The sequence below is a fragment of the Ostrea edulis genome, chromosome 4 (assembly GCF_947568905.1).
Source record: "Ostrea edulis chromosome 4, xbOstEdul1.1, whole genome shotgun sequence".
NCBI classification, from domain to species: domain Eukaryota; kingdom Metazoa; phylum Mollusca; class Bivalvia; order Ostreida; family Ostreidae; genus Ostrea; species Ostrea edulis.
This window is the reverse complement of record NC_079167.1, coordinates 92,753,269-92,771,746: the sequence shown is the minus strand read 5'-3', so window position 1 is coordinate 92,771,746 and position 18,478 is coordinate 92,753,269. Positions and strand designations below refer to the sequence as shown.

At 37.5% G+C, this 18,478-nt stretch overlaps 2 protein-coding genes and 1 long non-coding RNA gene across 10 annotated transcripts in view; 1 reads left to right on the top strand and 2 right to left on the bottom strand.

The window, feature by feature from the left end:
• Positions 1–6,420: 6,420 nt before the first annotated feature.
• Positions 6,421–14,180, bottom strand: LOC125668700 (acyl-CoA desaturase-like). 2 transcript variants are annotated; one of them, XM_048903052.2, is made up of 5 exons: positions 14,042–14,180; positions 8,459–8,699; positions 7,755–7,885; positions 7,298–7,503; positions 6,421–7,157 (listed from the first exon to the last, which is right to left on the bottom strand). In XM_048903052.2, exons 2-5 carry the CDS (start codon positions 8,691–8,693, stop codon positions 6,722–6,724), a joined length of 1,008 nt encoding a protein of 335 aa, XP_048759009.1. In that variant the 5' UTR covers positions 8,694–8,699; positions 14,042–14,180; the 3' UTR covers positions 6,421–6,721. The 2 variants fall into 2 exon arrangements, with proteins under 2 accessions (XP_048759009.1, XP_056020332.1); XM_056164357.1 differs by lacking the exon at positions 14,042–14,180 and adding an exon at positions 9,463–9,600.
• Positions 14,181–14,337: 157 nt separating this feature from the next.
• On the top strand, positions 14,338–16,788 carry LOC130054454 (uncharacterized). Its single transcript, XR_008802773.1, has 2 exons — positions 14,338–15,370; positions 16,271–16,788. It is a non-coding gene; the product is annotated as an uncharacterized LOC130054454 (long non-coding RNA).
• The window catches only part of LOC125668701 (acyl-CoA desaturase-like), a 27,061-nt gene continuing 25,359 nt past the window's right edge, over positions 16,777–18,478 (bottom strand). For all 7 annotated transcript variants that reach the window (XM_056164361.1, XM_056164358.1, XM_056164364.1 and 4 more), the window contains exons 3-5: positions 17,890–18,020; positions 17,545–17,750; positions 16,777–17,224 (exon numbers count right to left, since the gene is read on the bottom strand). In XM_056164361.1, the coding sequence (XP_056020336.1) occupies positions 16,801–17,224; positions 17,545–17,750; positions 17,890–18,020 (761 nt within the window). In that variant the 3' untranslated portion in view covers positions 16,777–16,800. The remainder of the gene's footprint in view (positions 17,225–17,544; positions 17,751–17,889; positions 18,021–18,478) is intronic.

The following is an 18,478-nucleotide window of genomic DNA, read 5'->3' as shown; positions in this document are numbered from 1 at the left end:
CGTACGTATGTTAGAGCTCTGTTGTTGCCGACATAGTCCTTCGGTACGTCAGGTTCCGCTTGTTGTCTGCATTCCTCATCATATCTCGGGTTTTCAGTTGGTTGACTACGTTATTTGAAGTACTGAGTCCAGCCTTCACGAATCTCGTCCTCATCTGACAGTTTTACATCATTTATAAACAGATGAGATGATCTATTATCGTTTTTCCTTCTCGTTGTGATATAATGAGTTTGAAAAAGAGGCGTGGATTGTTAAGAGTTGGCACTCATAATCTCTGTAAATTTTGGGTGCCTCCTTTCAGTAGATTCGGTCCTTTGTGCTGTACACAATGTCCTTTTTGCATCCTGACATTTGAGAGTTAGTGTATTGTCTTTCCAACTTCATGGATAATTTTTACGGCACTGTCAAGATCTTTTTTCCACATGATGGTCACACCCCCTTCTCTAGTTTTGGGCATATTGGATCCTCTTCATCAAAACACTTTCTATGAATGTTACAGTCCATTTTCCTGGCAAAATCCCTCAAAATATTTTTTTTTTCAAATAGGTATAGTCAGTGCTTTTGTATATGGGAATGATATCATTATTATTATTGGCCGAGTGCGAGATGTAGAGTTCATTTGAGTGAAAGTTCTCTACATTGATTGAGGCAAGTTTAAGGCACCTCATTTAACGTTTATTGGGTACATATACTGTCTACACACTTGTGGATGCAGAGCACGTGTTGCATACTGAGGATAAATCTGTAGGTGCAGTACGGGTTGCTCCAGTAGATGTATATTTTGGCAGATTGCTGGAGTCGTATTTCATTTGGTTTGCATTTTGATATATCTGAACATGTTGTTGCAGAAAGTGAGTGAATTGCGGTCGAAGTTACGGTATGTTCATTTATGTACCTTTACATGTGGACTTCCGCTCGTTCTTGATTGGTCACATTTCTCTGCAGTGACTGATTTGGTATGCGGCTGTATACTAAGGGAGTTTGAATTATCCCTCATTGGTTGAGCACACTTGACTGTCAATATGTCAGTATGTTTCTGTTGTTTAATTCTCACGGTGGGTGATTCATTTACTCAGTTTACTGTCCAAACGTTCATCTGAATAAATTCCTAAGTTTTCAAATATGGTCATTTACTGCGACGAGATTTGGCCCAAAGGAGTAGAAGTAATAATTGCATAATGTGCAATAATATATTAACGGTGGACATTTGCACGATTTAAAAAGAATCGATATTTAATCAATAAGAAGGTGAAGATCAATCTCATAGCTCCAATAAAAATACAAAATATGAACCCTGGATATGCCGCGGGTGGGGTCAGATGCCTAGGAGGAGTAAGCATCTCCGGTCGACCGGTCACACCCGCCGTGAGCACTATATCTTGATAATAATAATAATAATAATATCCTTTATTTATACAGGATTGCACAATTAGTTGTATAAACTAGTTTACATTGTGGTCCTGTCTATAACATATATACATATCGAGAACATAATATATCACAAAGCATGGAAATATCACAATTTATATACATACAGATAAGAACTAAATGAAAAGAGACAATAAACACACGAGTATCATTGAGTGTCAAAATAATGTTTTAGATAGACTGATTTAAAAGATGTGGTAGTTGTACATTTTCTTATAAAATCTGGTAACGAGTTCCATAAAATTGCTGCTGAAATGATAAAAGATCTTTTAAAATATTCTGTTTTGGCTCTTGTAACATAGATAAAATTTGATCAGGTAAACGGAGTAATCCATAGTCAAAATCAGTATGTAAAGAACGGTCTAACAATTGGTACATGGTATGAAACACATCAGACGACATTTTACTCAATGCCAGGTGTATTAGATCGTTATAAAGACCATGGCATTGCGAAATGCCGACTTTAAACGAGAGTGTTGAAACCCCTGTAATAACAACTAAGTAGCCTGCCTCAATTTAAAAAGTGAGCATACGTAGAACAAACCCTTGAGTATCGAATCAGTTGAGAGACATAAACACCACATGCACGTGATAATGGAGTATTGCTATATCGATGGAGAAGCTGAACACATCCCGCTCGTCATAAAATGTAGTTGTTATTTTTGCCGTTAACATCTATGTTAAATAAAATATCTAAGTATGAAGCAGATGTGGAAGACTATGTGGTGTTTTTTATTTCGAGTTCATTGTGATAAATCGAATCAACGTGTGAATAAAATTTAGTATTGTTAATAGACAAAACGTCGTCAATAGATCTACGCGACAAGAAAAAAATGGTTAAACAGATATTCTATATATATATCAATATATATTACCTGATCAGGATATAGAGCTCATGGCGGGTGTGACCGGTCGACAGGGGATGCTTACTCCTCCTGGCACCTGATCCCACCTCTGGTGTGTCCAGGGGTCCGTGTTTGCCCAACTCTCTATTTTGTATTGCTTATAGGAGTTATGAGATTGATCACTGTTCGTTATCTTCACCTTTAATATGTCACATTGAAGGCCACAACAAGAGATTGTTTCTTCTCGCGTAGAAGTTTTTAAATAAATCTACTTCATAAGAATACAAAAACAGGTCAGCTAGCAAAGGAGCACAATTCGTGTCCATGGGAATTCCAACAGACTGTTATCTGTTATCTTGCTTAGCTCCTAGAACTTGCCAATATCTCATATAAAAATGCCGCCTCAGGCCAAATTAATTGTTCCGGATAATCATTAATTCTAGGGAGCGGGTACGAGTTCTTAACTGTTACATTATCAAACCTGTGCACCTTGTTGTTCCTTCATTGTTGGTCACTCTGGTGGCCTTACTGCTCTTTGTTGTCGTCACTCCGTCGTAAACGTTTAACCTTTTCAGCTTTTTTCTGGAACTGTCTAACCAATATTAACTAATTTTTGCATATAATATCTGCGAGCCAATTATTAAAAGGGATTAAAACTTGTGAAGTTCCTTATCTCTTCCTCCCTGGGGCCTGAGGGGTGTGACCAAAATCGTAATATATGCAATTTTCCAAAACCTTCTCTACTTTTGGACATCAAGCAGTCAAACTGTTGACATTATTGCATGTATAAAGAGCAATGATTTTAATACTGATTACCCCTACGCTCAGGTCCAAAGGTGGAGCTGAGTTGGTCATACATCAAAAAAGCATTATAGTTTAGAACATTTCTTGATTTTTGGACATCAAGGGGGTAAAATGTTCGCATGATTAGCATGAGCACTGAACATCTACCAAAATCTTTGCAATCTGTGGACCCTGAATTCAGAGTTCAGGCCCTAGGGTGGAACTACTAAGTTGGTCATATATTGGAAATGCATTGTATCTTAGAAAATCTTCTTCTTAATTGCTGAACACCAAGGAGGCAAAATGTGTGCATAATTATAATGGGCATTGAGCTCTCTACCGAAATTGCCAGGGTTCATGTACCATAGCGGGGGTAGATTGGCCATATACATGTAATTTATATGTTGCAAATATAAAAGAAAATTTCCTTTACTGCTGGACATCAAGCAGATAAACTGTTTGCATTATTACAACGAGCAATGTGAATTTTATTACCTCAAGGTTCAGGCCTCAGGGTGGGGTTTAATTTATCCTATGTTGAAAATTCAGTACGTTTTAGAAAATCATATTTAGTTATGTACATTAAGCAGGTACACTATTTGCATGATTATAAAGAGCAATGACCTTTTGAAATTGTAAAACTTCATTTGGCCTGGGTTCAGGCCCCATGTACGGCATCTTAGCTATCCAAGGGTGACGATCCACGGTGTTTCTCTATTCCTGATCATATATTGAAGATGCATTATGTTTAAAAATTATCGTTACTTCTGGACATCTAGCAGTCAATCTGTGATAATGAACATGCAACGAGCCCCCTTCACTCTACCCAACTTCTGAAATCCACTGAACCAGAATTTAGACCAAAGTTGGGGAAAACTTGATCATATTTTGAGAATGCATTATATTTCATTATTAATCTTCTGTATTTCTGGACATCCAGCAGGGAAAAAAACCTGTTTGTAATATCATAATGAGCAACTGGCTATCAACCAAAATTGTGAAATTCGTGTCCCTTGGTTACGGGGCGACTTCCAGTCCCAAGGATCAAATGTTGACCAATATGTATTAACTTCTTTTGAAAATGTTCTCCCTATTACTGTACATCAAGTACACAAACTATGTGCGTCTTTATAAGTGCTGTGGTTTCTATTAAATGTACTGTAGCTGAATATTCAGGCTTTTAGTTGTATCAATATATCTATCATCTAGATCAAAGTAAACAAATTGAGAAGGATTAAAGCACACAGGTAACACAATGAGTTCTAAAGACCAAATAATGTTCATGATCAAGTGGCCGTTAAGGTCCATGGGCCTCTTGTTGAAAAGTACTACAAGAGCCAACCAACGAACTGAGCATTCCTGTATCTTAATCGTTTATCAAAAGTTTTAGCCACCAAGGCACGACCTCCAGGAATCGCTCAGATGATTCGTTTATGCCATATGGTTACACATTTTCAAAACCAGATTGCACATGTGTATGACATTGCAGATGGTTATAATATCAGATTGTACATGTGTATGACATTGCAGATGTTTACAATATCAGATGGTACATGTGTATGACATTGCAGATGTTTACAATATCAGATGGTACATGTGTATGACAATGCAGATGGTTACAATATCAGATGGTACATGTGTATAACATTGCAGATGGTTATGATATCAGATTGTACATGTGTATGACATTGCAGATGGTTATGATATCAGATTGTACATGTGTATGACACTGCAGATGGTTACAATATCAGATGGTACATGTGTATGACATTGCAGATAGTTATGATATCAGATTGTACATGTGTATGACATTGCAGATGGTTATGATATCAGATTGTACATGTGTATGACACTGCAGATGGTTACAATATCAGATGGTACATGTGTATGACATTGCAGATGGTTATGATATCAGATTGTACATGTGTATGACACTGCAGATGGTTATACTATCAGTGCGAGGAGGGGGTAGGGACGTTTTACGGTAAATTTGATTAAAGTTGCTAATTTTCCTCGCTATGATAAGTCTATTAGTTTTGTCTTGATTGTTGCACCAGTATCAATCCGCAGTTTAACTATAACACCATTGGTGGTGATATTAACCAACATACGGGACTCTCCAGCCTTTCCACTGACACCTGTTCGACTTGCGTCATTTTCATTAGATCTGTTATTTCTATTGCGGAAGGACTCCTATGACATTAATTGTAGTTCATACAATTCAGATATTTTCTTTTAAATTGTCTATAAGTTTCCTACAAATATTGTCTTGTCATTAAAAAAAAAAGGGGGGGGGGCATTCCGTTCCAGAACATACCAAATTACAGGAAGCACGTTGTACAAGCATGCATTTTCTTCTTGCAACAAATCTGCGCGTTGTTGGAATTTGTTTATAGATGCATGTAATAATAATTTCAGTATTCGTATTTGTTTGTTTTCCGTTCCATTAGGGATTTCTTCACGCGTGTTGATACATCACAGGCTTTGGGTGAAGTGCCATAAATCTTTAAACGTTAGCCCGTGAATGGAGCTCACTGCAGTGAGGGTAACTTTAACGTGCCAATGCCGTCGCCGTGTTCGAAAGACCTGTAACTTGCACTTCTAATGCGCTTAGAGAAGGAATGGTCATTACCTATGTTACACATCCGGAAGATAATCAAGGTATATTCATGTTAGATGTGCGTTTATCAAAATCTCATCACGCTATGAAGCTAAGGGACAAAACGTTGCAATGGCATTACCAATATTAGCTCCGCTTCGTCGCTTTCGCTCCAGCGCTCTCACAACTTCGCTTCGTTGACCTTGCACTTTCGCTCCCCTAACTTTCACAATTTTGGTCGAGTCCTTGATATTCAGTATAACTATGCACCAAGATTAATTCGTGTATTCTAAAGGAGCGGAAAGGAATTTCTAAACGTCAACTACATAGTTCAAATACACGTAGTTTCGCTATTGGGTCTTGACTCCCTAATTTTGGGGCCACGATTATTACAAATCACTGGTAATCTACATAGATGCGCATGTCTTCATGATTATCATAACTTTCAGACGACTTGTACACGTATGCGTAACGGAATAAAAAAGAAACTTTTATAGATTACACTAGTTGTAAAGTCTTAGCCCCACCTCTTGGACTCCAAAGGGTACAATATACGTACGACTTTTGTTTCCCTATTCCCAAATGATGCGACACGACCATTTTGAAGAAAATTTCGGAGAATTTAAAAATACTGAAAAGTTGACAACGCACGCCGACGAACAGGAATCATTTTACATACACATCATTTTGATCTTTGATAAACCACTATTTTTTTTATCTTGTTGCGCCTTCACAAAATCTTGGCCATTTCTAAATTTAAACACATTATTTTTTCAGAATTTATGTCATAATCTTCTATGGTTTGCAAAGGTTAAGCACCTAGTAGAATCGTAATCCAATTTTTCAATACAATATCACAATTATATATATAAAACAAAGGGGCTCGTGTGTCTATCAACATAACGAAGATATACACAAAACATGTCCAGGGTAGGACGTTGTTTGGATTCTGTTTCTATTTAAATTTAATTGTTGGTCACCATTGTATGGATTATAAGCGCCTGGTCATATGGAATCTGCATTACAAAAACAACAAGTGGAATGCATTCTGATCCTGCAAGTCAGTTCACTGAACTTTCCATGTACTTCCGTCCCCCGTCCGTTGTTTCCTCATATCCACCACTCTGGCCGGTGTTGTCTTCATGTCGTACGCCTGTCCTAGATAATACATACAGTTGATAAACACCGTGGTTATATTTAAGTACCAACCATACTCGCTGGTGGCGTAGTCACTAGGGAAAGTGTGGTGGTAGTTATGGAACCCCTCACCCACTGCACTGAGGGCCACACTCAAATTCTCGGCGGGATTGATTCGTTTGTCATAAGGTCTTGTACCCCATAAATGGGCAAAACTATTCACAGACCATGTGGCGTTTAGTCCAACGCAATATCGTAAGATGGCGGCAAGAAAATATGCGTTCCAGAGGGATTCTCCCCAGAAGTACCAAGGAATAACAGTGGGTACGACAAAACACATCAAACACATCAGAGGGAAGTAGAACCTGCAATAGAACAGGCCAAGTTTGATGTGTACATTCGTAATTAGGAGACGGTTTCTGATTGGGAACATAAACCATAACTCTATCAAAGCAACGTTTCCTAAATGGGTCCAATACTTATATAAACCACTCTGAAAACATACCTTCTTTGAAACATGACGATTTGATCAGCATACAGATCAGAAAAGTCCAGACCCTTCCCCTTTTCCATTACATCCGGGTGTTTTCTGACCAGCAGCCAACCAACATGCGCGAAGAAGAACCCCCTCTTGGCGTTGTGTGGATCAGCATCTGTTTCTGAGTATTTGTGATGAACTCGATGGTCACGTGACCAATCCAAGATGTCGTTCTGTGTAACAAAAATTGTAATCTATGTATTTCTTTGTTAGGTGGAAGTACACTAGTTGTCTGTGACTGTATACAATGTTAAAGTTCACTTATTTCGTATACAGTTGTACAAATTCATTTAATGTAAACAAAACAGACAAAGCATACCTTTACCCCCGCTAAGAGCATCCATACTTTATTTGGAAAAAATGACGAGGGAGTAAAATAAGATAAGTTAGATTTAACATCGTAAGCCATCAGCGATTGACTAACCTGACACGCGGCTGCATTCATGAGAGCCAACAAAGCTCGGAGTGGTGCCCGGGCTTTGTATGACTTGTGAGCCCACAGGCGGTGTGTTCCGGCTGTGATTCCCAAAGCGGCGAATAGGTAGTAGAGAAAGGCTAAAAACATGATAAAAATACATGTAATTTGTGTCCTCACGACGAATACAGCGAGGGATATTTCTAAGCATTGTCACTCGTGTATCTACAGAAAGAAAGATGCATTAATCAAGAAGAGCTGTAGTCGATGAACACCTCGTAGCTTTTCCCACAGACATACAAATCTAAAAAGCCCGGAAGATAGCGGGCGAGATCAGGGAATTTGCATAATTCTATACGACATACTGCAATATTTCATAACACATGTAGCAACAAAAATGATGGATCAATTTCAGATTAGCTAACATTGTAGGTAAACACAAGATGTACTACTCCTCCGAAAGTGTTGAGCTCGAGGATATATCAAGTTGTAGTTAACAAGATATGTCTGATCACGCCAGCATACTTACACGGGAAAGAACGGTAAACTAATGATGTATCGATCAAAATGCACAGACTTTGTTTCCAGAACTCTGGTAATCCAGGCCGCTTTTAGAGCTGTTAGTTTACATCAGCAACAGTGGACAACCCACTTTTGACACATCCCCAATGAGTGTTACGTGCTCAAACTTACATTCAAGATTTCAAACTTACTCCAAAGCCAGGTAAGCGGGTGAGATTGTGGAACAAGGATCAGTGCGTATACTGCTCCCAAGTGTAAAAGGGTCATAACTATGACGTTTCTCCATACGATTTGAACTGGCCGTCGTTTGCTAGGTTCTGCAACCTCAGCAGACGGTAGACTGTCCGACTCAACAACCATACCATCTGTAGCAGACGGTTCTTTGTCCGTCTGCATGATGACGTTCCTAGGAGCCATACTGACCATCAATACCTATTCATACGACATAGTGGAATATGTTACATCATACATTTCGCCATAATCACCATATAAAATAGAATAGGTTTTTTTTCCAGATTAAAACTCTTTCAGATATTACAAACAACGTGAGTAATTAGGCTACAAAGTTAGGGTATTGCTATACATTTCGTTTATTTTTTTGTAGTAAAGCCTAAACTTTTGAAGGCATTCATTGGTGTTTGACTTGATATATCAATGCCAATCAAACCAATCACGTTCCCAGTAAGAATCTAATTTTGATTGGATTGAAATAAGCAGCCTAGGCTGTTCCATGGCTGTTTCGTAAGCAGACTAGGCTGTTTCATGGCTGTTTCGTCAATGTGATTGACGACGACGGAAATTTCATGAAGTTTGAAGTAACAAAGACATAATCAAAACAGCACTGATAATCAGAACGTAAAATATAAACGCTGAAAAAGCACGTTGTACATGTCAATTTATCCATTGTCTAATAATCATGCAGCATTTACACTGTTTGTCACAACTTTAAAACCACAATCAAAAACATACATGTAATTTACGCAACTGTAATATACATGTACACGTGCTATTTGATGACAACTGTAATATACACGTACACGTGCTATTTTTGACAACTGTAATATATATGTACACGTGCTATTTTATGACAAGAGTTTTCAATAAAAGCCCATAAATGATAGTTGAATGACTTCCAAATAATACACTGATTTGAAAGTACAGCATGCCCAATGTGAAATCAATAGATTCACTCTACCTGTTCATGTACATGTTTATATCCGTACGTGCGACAAACAAGTGATGCCACGATCCTTGCTTCTGGAGGTAAGGCGATCTTATGTAAACTAGTCACGTACACGACAGCTTCAAACGCACGTCAACTGAGCGCCTGTAAGGCATAGGTACATTGTATATCAGGGTGTCGGGAGATGGGAAAAGGATAGTTTCTCATACTGTGCTCTGTTAACCCGGATTAAGGACACATGATACAAACAAACAAAATGGATGCATGGGGTGCTATACATATTTTGGCTTACTTTGGTTGCAATAAGTACAAATGGGGAAATTCCTTGAAAATATAAAGGAATTAAAAAAATTTTGTGATGTTAAAAATTTAAAATATACCATCCCTCTCTTTATATAACTCTATACAAATTTTTCCACAGTCTGTTTTGGATTTGATTAAGAAATTATGCGAATAAATTACAATCCATACGGTAAACTGGATTCATTTTACTTATAAAACATAAATTTAGTTTTCATTTTTACCATGTTTGGAAAATAGTTTAGTTAAAGTTAGCCCACTAATACTCTACGTCCAAAGTTGGTTACCGTAACTTCTTTTAAAGTGGGTTAACGTACCCCAGTGTGAATGTGGGTTAACATATCCCAGTGTGAATGTGGGTTAACGTACCCCAGTGTGAATGTGGGTTAACATATCCCAGTGTGAATGTGGGTTAACATATCCCAGTGTGAATGTGGGTTAACATATCCCAGTGTGAATGTGGGTTAACATATCCCAGTGTGAATGTGGGTTAACATATCCCAGTGTGAATGTGGGTTAACGTACCCCAGTGTGAATGTGGGTTAACATATCCCAGTGTGAATGTGGGTTAACATATCCCAGTGTGAATGTGGGTTAACGTACCCCAGTGTGAATGTGGGTTAACATATTCCAGTGTGAATGTGGGTTAACGTACCCCAGTGTGAATGTGGGTTCACATATCCCAGTATGAATGTGGGTTAACATATTCCAGTGTGAATGTGGGTTAACATATCCCAGTGTGAATGTGGGTTAACGTATCCCAGTGTAAATGTGGGTTAACATATCCCAGTGTGAATGTGGGTTAACATATTCCAGTGTGAATGTGGGTTAACATATCCCAGTGTGAATGTGGGTTAACATATTCCAGTGTGAATGCGTTGTATGTTAACCCAGATTGTACAACATGTAACTTCTTAGTGTGAACTGGCCACTGACAAACAAGTTGATGGTACAGGGGTTTCAACAGTCTCGATTGAAGTCAGCATTTCGCAAATTCTACGGTCGTTATAACGATATAGTTCGTCAATACAACCTATCATTGGGTCAAATGCTGTCTGACATGTTTCATAACGATTGTTAGGCCGTTCTTGACACACTGATTTTGACTACGGATAACTATGTTTACTTGATCAGGATATAGGGCTCATGGCGGGTGTGACCAGTCGACAGGGGATGCTTACTCCTCCTAGACACCTGATCCCACCTCTGGTGTGTTCAGGGGACCGTGTTTGCCCAATTACCTATTTTGTATTGCTTATAGGAGTTATGAGTTGGATCACTGTTCGTTATCTTCACCTTCCATGAATGCACTAACCATAAAGTACACGTGATCATGCAGACGCCGATGGTCAACATACCTACCAAATTCTAGATAATTCGGTTTTAGTTGACCTTGAACTATGATCTTAAAATTGTTTATAATGTCAATTCATCAATGGTTTAAAATATCAAGCGAATAAAAGTATTTACACTAGTTACTTCATATTTCATGAAAATCCCAATTTTCTAATCTTTGATGTGTTTAAAAAATGATAACTTGTAATTTTTCAGTTCTATGAAACCTTAAGCAGATAGCATTACATTGACCTTAAATTCAAGGTCAAAGTCTCTCATTTCAAAACCCCGATCGAATATTTTATGACATTGTTTTGACTCAGACTAGAATAAGGATTTGTCACTTTTGATAATATTTGAGAGTTATTTCCCTTTACTTGTGACGAAAAATCGTTCAAAACATAATGGTGACCGGTTCAGGCCACAGGGTTTTGACACAATCTGAGCAAACTGGTATGTATAGTAAATAGTGAGAAGGGAGCTAACGAAGTAGTAAAAAATTATGGGTTGCTTGCTTCAAACTCTCAAACAAGTCAACCATATTGAAACTTTATATTTCCGGCGAAGATCCGCAGCAAAAGTAGTAATATTGTCAAATCGTTTTGTACCTTTTGAACTTGAATCATTTTGTGCTGAACAACCAAAATATGGTTGACTCGTTTGAACTCGGAGGCTAACAGCTGATGGAAACGAATCTGATCTGCCAAAACGGACAATCAACATTCATTCGATAATAGTGTGAGGGTGATCACAAGTAACTACACTGTATATTTTAAACGGTAATTCTAAGTTGGACTGCAACGGATGACGGATGCATAAAATCCAACGTAATGAAGGAAAATTGCATGGAGAAAATGGTGTAGGGTTAACAACGGCGACCTAATTCTCGGAAGTTGGACTTATTCTTTCAAAGTTTTTGTAGAGTCAGGTAAACAATTTATGTATTACAAAACAGAACAATATTCTGGCTTTCAACTGGGATAACTTTTTATGCATTATCACGATTAATACCAAAACTTTGAGAGTTTGAAGCGAGAAACCGAGAATATTTGGTTGCTTTGTTAGCTCCCTTCTCACTATTTACTATATGTACCACTTTGCTCAAAACCCTGTGGTTCAGACGACAGAGATTAAACTAAACGCAAACAAATGAGCAGCTGGGAGTTTTCAAAAAAATTTGCAAGAAAAGGGAACGGGAAAATCAAATGTCCCTATCTAACTAACATTTCATAATTATCATAGTGCAGATTAGTGCTACGAGTAGTGAAATCCACATGTACGTGCATGTTGAAGTTGAACGTTGGATTTTTTGTGTGTGCGTGTGTAAATGGTGGTCTATATACATATACATGTATATCTTCTAAACTAATGCGAAATTTCCACAACATGATTAGACATTTTTTCTATTAAAAACAGTTTTTACTGATATCTTAAGAAAATATCTGATGGACATATTGCTGTGCGAGATACACGGTAAGAGCTTTTCGTGTATATTTTCTTTTTAATATCAATGTACACGCCCATAAGATATGTACATGTATATGTGTAGGAAATCAATAACCAATATTATTGGAAATTCATACAGGTACCTCGGTAGTGTATACTAGATCATAAATTGTATTATGTCAGTTTTTAATCTTTTCACATACAGTATCTTAAACATATTTGTTCAAAAAATTTAAAGGAATTTAGCCAAAATCTATTCTACAACCACCTTTGGTATATATCCAGATGTCCGTGTTTGCCCTTCTTTTGATTTTATATTCTTGATAGGATCTATAAAAGATTGATCACTGTTCGTTATCTTCACCTTTTCCTGTACATACATTTCTGGTTTGTGGCAGTATCTAAAGTAGAAAATGTTGTTTGTTTTTTGGTGGGTTTTTTTTTTTTTTTTTTTTGCATTGCGTCGGTTAATGAAATATAATTTTTACAAAGTGTACCTTTTATTTTTGATTTTGGTTTTGATATACAATGTACTGTAGTTCTGATAAGTACAAATACATTTACAGATTCGTCTTGGTACAGTGGTGTACAGCATTGGAATTTTCTACCTTTGAATGTGAGATCCTCACCACCTTGTGATTGTTATTGAAATAACGCAATGTGCAGAAACCCAGGACCCCCAACCGTCGTGGACCTTATTTGTTTTTCACACAGCGGAAACAGTCTCTTCTTATTACACAAGTTCATACCTGAATCTCATTTTATTTGTGTAGTAGTGTATAATATCACTTTGTTTATCTTGAAATGTTTTAATGTGTTGTGTAATGTATTGATTTATGCATATAAAGTTATCGAGTAATTAATATGCACCATGCTCATTTACGAATAAGGATTTCAGCAATCAAATCTTACGCTTGTGCAGTTTCATGGATGCATTTGGTAACACGAGTAGAATGTTGATTTTTTAACGAGTTCTTTATAAAGGTTTACATATGTAACTGTATGAAACGAGAAGGCAATATTATTTTAATGGACATAAGTAAATTTCTCAAACATATGATAATAAATCCAAGAATCATATGATTATCATTTTCTGTCTCCGATAACTAACCTTTGATCGACTTTGAGAAATAACCAAGCGGACGCAATTTCAATTAGAGATTTGGCAAATCTCGGCTATCTTTGTAAGTTTGTTTGATCAACATATATAATATAAATATGAACATATATAACATCGCACGATTTGATCGATCGACTTTACATGCTATGACGCAGTTGGGGTATGAGGGCGATATAATTGTTTGTCACGGTTTTCAATGACATATCTATCAGGTTTTCTCGCTTCAAGTAAGCCCTTCCAGCGACTAAGACTATGCGCAGCGATTTTAATGAATCAAGAATCCCCAAACACACGCACATTATGCAAGTTATCCATAGATTTTCCCCGGTTAAACATTTCTTATATACATTGTACGATGTAAGAAGCATCATGCATCAAATAATTTCTTACCTTTGAGTATTAATTGAATATCTGTCGCATTTTCAACGGGATGGTGAGAGGAGAAGCTTAGCGTGTATTACTCACAATCATGTGTCGACCGATGATGTTTTCTGCCAAGCTTTTCCGCCAATCGATTCTCCTTTACTAGAATGTTGTCTATAAATATCCATGGATTTTACCTAATGCTGTTACCACGCATCTACGCAGTTCTCGTTGTATTCTAGACTTTTCTACACGTGTATGTTAAGTTCGAATATATTGGGGAAAAATACAGAGAGATCCAACACTACAACTTCCGTATTATCCTCAAGTAATAACTACATTTGAAGTAGAACGAACGCATCATCGAACTTTGTACATGTACAATCCAAACTGATTCATGTACGATTTTGTGAACAGCGACGAAAATAGAACAAAAAGGCACTCGGGAGTAGAAGATGTATGTTTTGCAGACAAAAAGGAATAAGTTTTTTCTCTAGAGCATTCGGGAGTGTTAATGATGTTATGGTCAATATTTAACAAGGCATAATTATCAAGTCTTAATTTCTAAGTGGGTAATATAAAGTTATTTATTACCCGGAAGTACATATGATTAACAATGTTTGCGGTACCCTTTTCCAAACATGCCTGATAGAAGTTACTTCCCTTCATAGATGACTTTTTACAACTCTCGAGTCTGTGTATAGGGGTTGCTATAATCTTTCACGTTAAAGAGTACAATCTCTACCTCTGTCAACGTCTCAAAATAAGCAATGTTATTCCACATGTACATGTGAATTCACGGTTTTTTTTTTTTTTTGGTTTTTTTTTTACGGCTAATAAAAGTAAGAACTACGTTATGAAATATCGGGAAAATGTAGGGCAAGCAACTATTTGTAGTTTCCCCCATTACTTTGCATTCTTCATGTACCTATGTATAGGCCTGGTGTAGCTGCAATAATGTAGCCCTCTCTGATTTTTTTTTTTTTTTTTTTTAGGGAGAGGGCTACAACTCCTTAGGAGCTCCGTAATGGTGCAAATGCGGGAGTGATTCACTCCCGCAACATTTGCGCTCATTCTAAACATGTCCTGCCTTTCTTTACGTAAATAAAATGATATTCTATGTTTCTTAGTCAATATATAAATTTACAACCTGCAACTTAAGATTTGTGAGGCTCTATTATACCGTTTTCAACAATTTCGATAAATTCCAATTTCTCCATTCATATTTGTGCGCCATGTTTGATGTACTGAAGTTTCAACTTCCGATTGTCAAGTCATTTGCATATGCCATATAAGGTAGTATTTACATCAATGGACAAGTATGGAGGCGAAAGCGATTTCGTCGGTATTGAAAAGGTTTGAATTTAATATCAAGTTAAAAACCGAACAGCAGAGTGTAAATTCTTTCTGCAACAATATGATTTTCCTTTCTTTGTCGAAATGGCTCGAGTAACTACATTTTCGCGCTGATTGTCAATGTTTAGGTTTTTCATTAGGTCCACCTACGAGATCTCGCGATAACAAGCATGGCGGAGCAGACGAAGAATTTTGCATGCTGTACATTATATTTAATGAAAAATACCTTTATTAGACATGCCCGAGCACAAAGTTGGTACTCCTTTTGGTGTAAACAACATTTGGGACTAATACACAGAGTTTATTATCGGTTATTCATAAAATTATTTTGCACCATTACGGAGATCCCATGGAATTGTAGCCCTATCCCAAAAATGTCAGAATAAAAAAAAATTGGATAGGGCTACATTATTGTAGCTAAGGCCTGGTGCAATAGAACTATCCAATATCTGTATTGTAAAGTTTAATACATATCACACAATTATTTAGGGTCCAATCCTATCTCAAACCAAAAGATTCCTTCAGGTGTCATGATTAGAACTCCCGTAACAATTATCTGGACCTTTTCTTTTTTTATCTATATCCGACTCGGTGCACCCAGCCACAACTATAGATGCATAATATAAACCTGGTCCAATGAACGTAATGTATATTTCAGAGAGATCATTTTTATTGAAACTATTTTTCTTGAGGTTTGCCTACTTTAATTTCACTATTGATAAACATGGACCAGCTCAGATTATGCAAAGAAATCAACACCAGATGGCCCTGAATGAAAAATATTGAAAATGAGATAAATGAAAATTTTTATTCGGGGGAGGGGACATAATTACTCTTTATGAAAAAGGAGGCTCTTAACAATGACATGGCTGATTTTATTTGGTTGTATGTTGGTTTTAGGTCCCGTAGAAGAGTTTTTACTCATTGAGACGTCACCAGCTCAGCTGTAGGTGAAGATTTAACGCTCAGGGCGGTAGCAGTGAGGGTTCTTTAACGAGCCAACGCCTGTCGTGACACGGGATCTCCGTTTTTAAAGTCACATCTGAAAGATCTGTGATCTCATTTCTAAATGCCGAGCGTTTGGCAAGGAGGCAATAACATTTTCGAATTCACTACCTCCCGGTTACGAGGCAAATGCTATATCACGAGTTACCACAACCGGTGGGATGTGACTGAAAAATTGTTGAGTGACCAGAATGGACCCACGTGATATCTATAAAACAATCCGTTATCATGATCACTACAGAAATAATGAAAGTTGTGTATATATTTTTCCATTACTTTCCTCACAGTTTAAACCTAGTTTTTTTTTTTGTTATTTTGTATCCTTCAAGTCAATTCTCTTGATAAAACTATTTAAGTGAGAGTCGTAGAACAGAAAGAGAGCATATGAATACAATAAAAGAGACGATGATCTATTTATTTATTGACTAGAAACTTCCATCCCCCGTCCGTTGTTTCCTCATGTCCACCACTCTAGCGGGTGTCTTCTTCATGTCGTACGCCTGTCCTAGATAATACATACAGTTGAGAAACACTGTGGTTATATTTAAGTACCAACCATACTCGCTGGTGGCGTAGTCACTAGGGAAAGTGTGGTGGTAGTTATGGAACCCCTCGCCCACTGCACTGAGGGCCACACTCAAATTCTCGGCGGGATTGATTCGTTTGTCATAAGGTCTTGTACCCCATAAATGGGCAAAACTATTCACAGACCATGTAGCGTTCAGCAAGACACAGTAGCGCAAAATGGCAGCCAAGAAATATGAATTCCAGAGGGATTCTCCCCAGAAACACCAAGGTACGGCGGAGGGGACAGCAAAGCACATAATCAGGGACAGAGGTCTGTAGAACCTGGAGTAAAACCATGTGCAATGTATATATTTTTGATCCGTCAAATGATGTCATGTAATTTTCTTTTATTCACCGTCGTGTAATCATAAAATCTTGTGAATTACAAATGGCTGTGATACAAACATTCCACACGAGACAGGGATTTTCTTATGTTTAAGTAATGTTCGTGTCTTTAAACAAATAAATTTTCCTTATCTACAAAAAGTTGTGATGTTTATATCATTTTTCCTTTCATTATGAATTTTTAGCTTTTCTCATTTAAATATTCTACGACATTTTCAATATTGAAAAGGTATTTACGTCTTCTACAAATCGTTTACCTTCTTTGCAACATGACGATTTGATCAGCATACAGATCAGAAAAGTCCAGACCCTTCCCCTTTTCCATTACATCCGGGTGTTTTCTGACCAGTAGCCAACCAACGTGCGCAAAGAAGAACCCCCTCTTGGCGTTGTGTGGATCAGCATCTGTTTCTGAGTATTTGTGATGAACTCGATGGTCACGTGACCAATCCAAGATGTCGTTCTGCAAAAACAAATATCGTTCTTTTACTTGTATTTTTAATAACAATTCTTTAAATGATAATGTAAGCAGGTGCTAGTGTTGGAACTTATACTCCGGTATGATCAGTAATTCAAAGAGTGAAATAGTTATACCAACCTACCTGTAGCGCTGCCGCATTCATGAATGCCAACAGACCTCGGAGCGGTGCCCGAGCTTTGTATGACTTGTGGGCCCACAGGCGGTGTGCACCAGCAGTAATGCCCAAAGCAGAGAACACATAGTAGAATAGCACTAAAACACCAAACAATACTTCAACATCTGTTAACTCTATAGAAGTAAATTCAAATGTTAGCAAAATTCCAAGCTTTCAAGTGTACATTAAAACTATTTAGACATTGCTATGTTTTGACAATAACCCCAAATCCCTTCCACAGAATCCATATTTTAAACTTCATACACATATACAACAGGGAGGATGAACTAAAATCTTGTCTGAATAAGGCTGCATGTAAACTCAGAGGGCGTGAGTTCGACTGCTGTAAAGTCCTAGTCCCCGAGGCGATAGGTTATAGATTCACCTAAAGGATTGACCTGCGGGGGACAGGATGTTGTCTCAACAGAGACATTGATGAAAGGTGAAGATAACGAACAGTGATCAATCTCATAACTCCTATAAACAATACAAAATAGAGAGTTGGGCAAACACGGAGCCCTGGACACACCAGAGGTTGATTAGGTGCCTAGGAGGA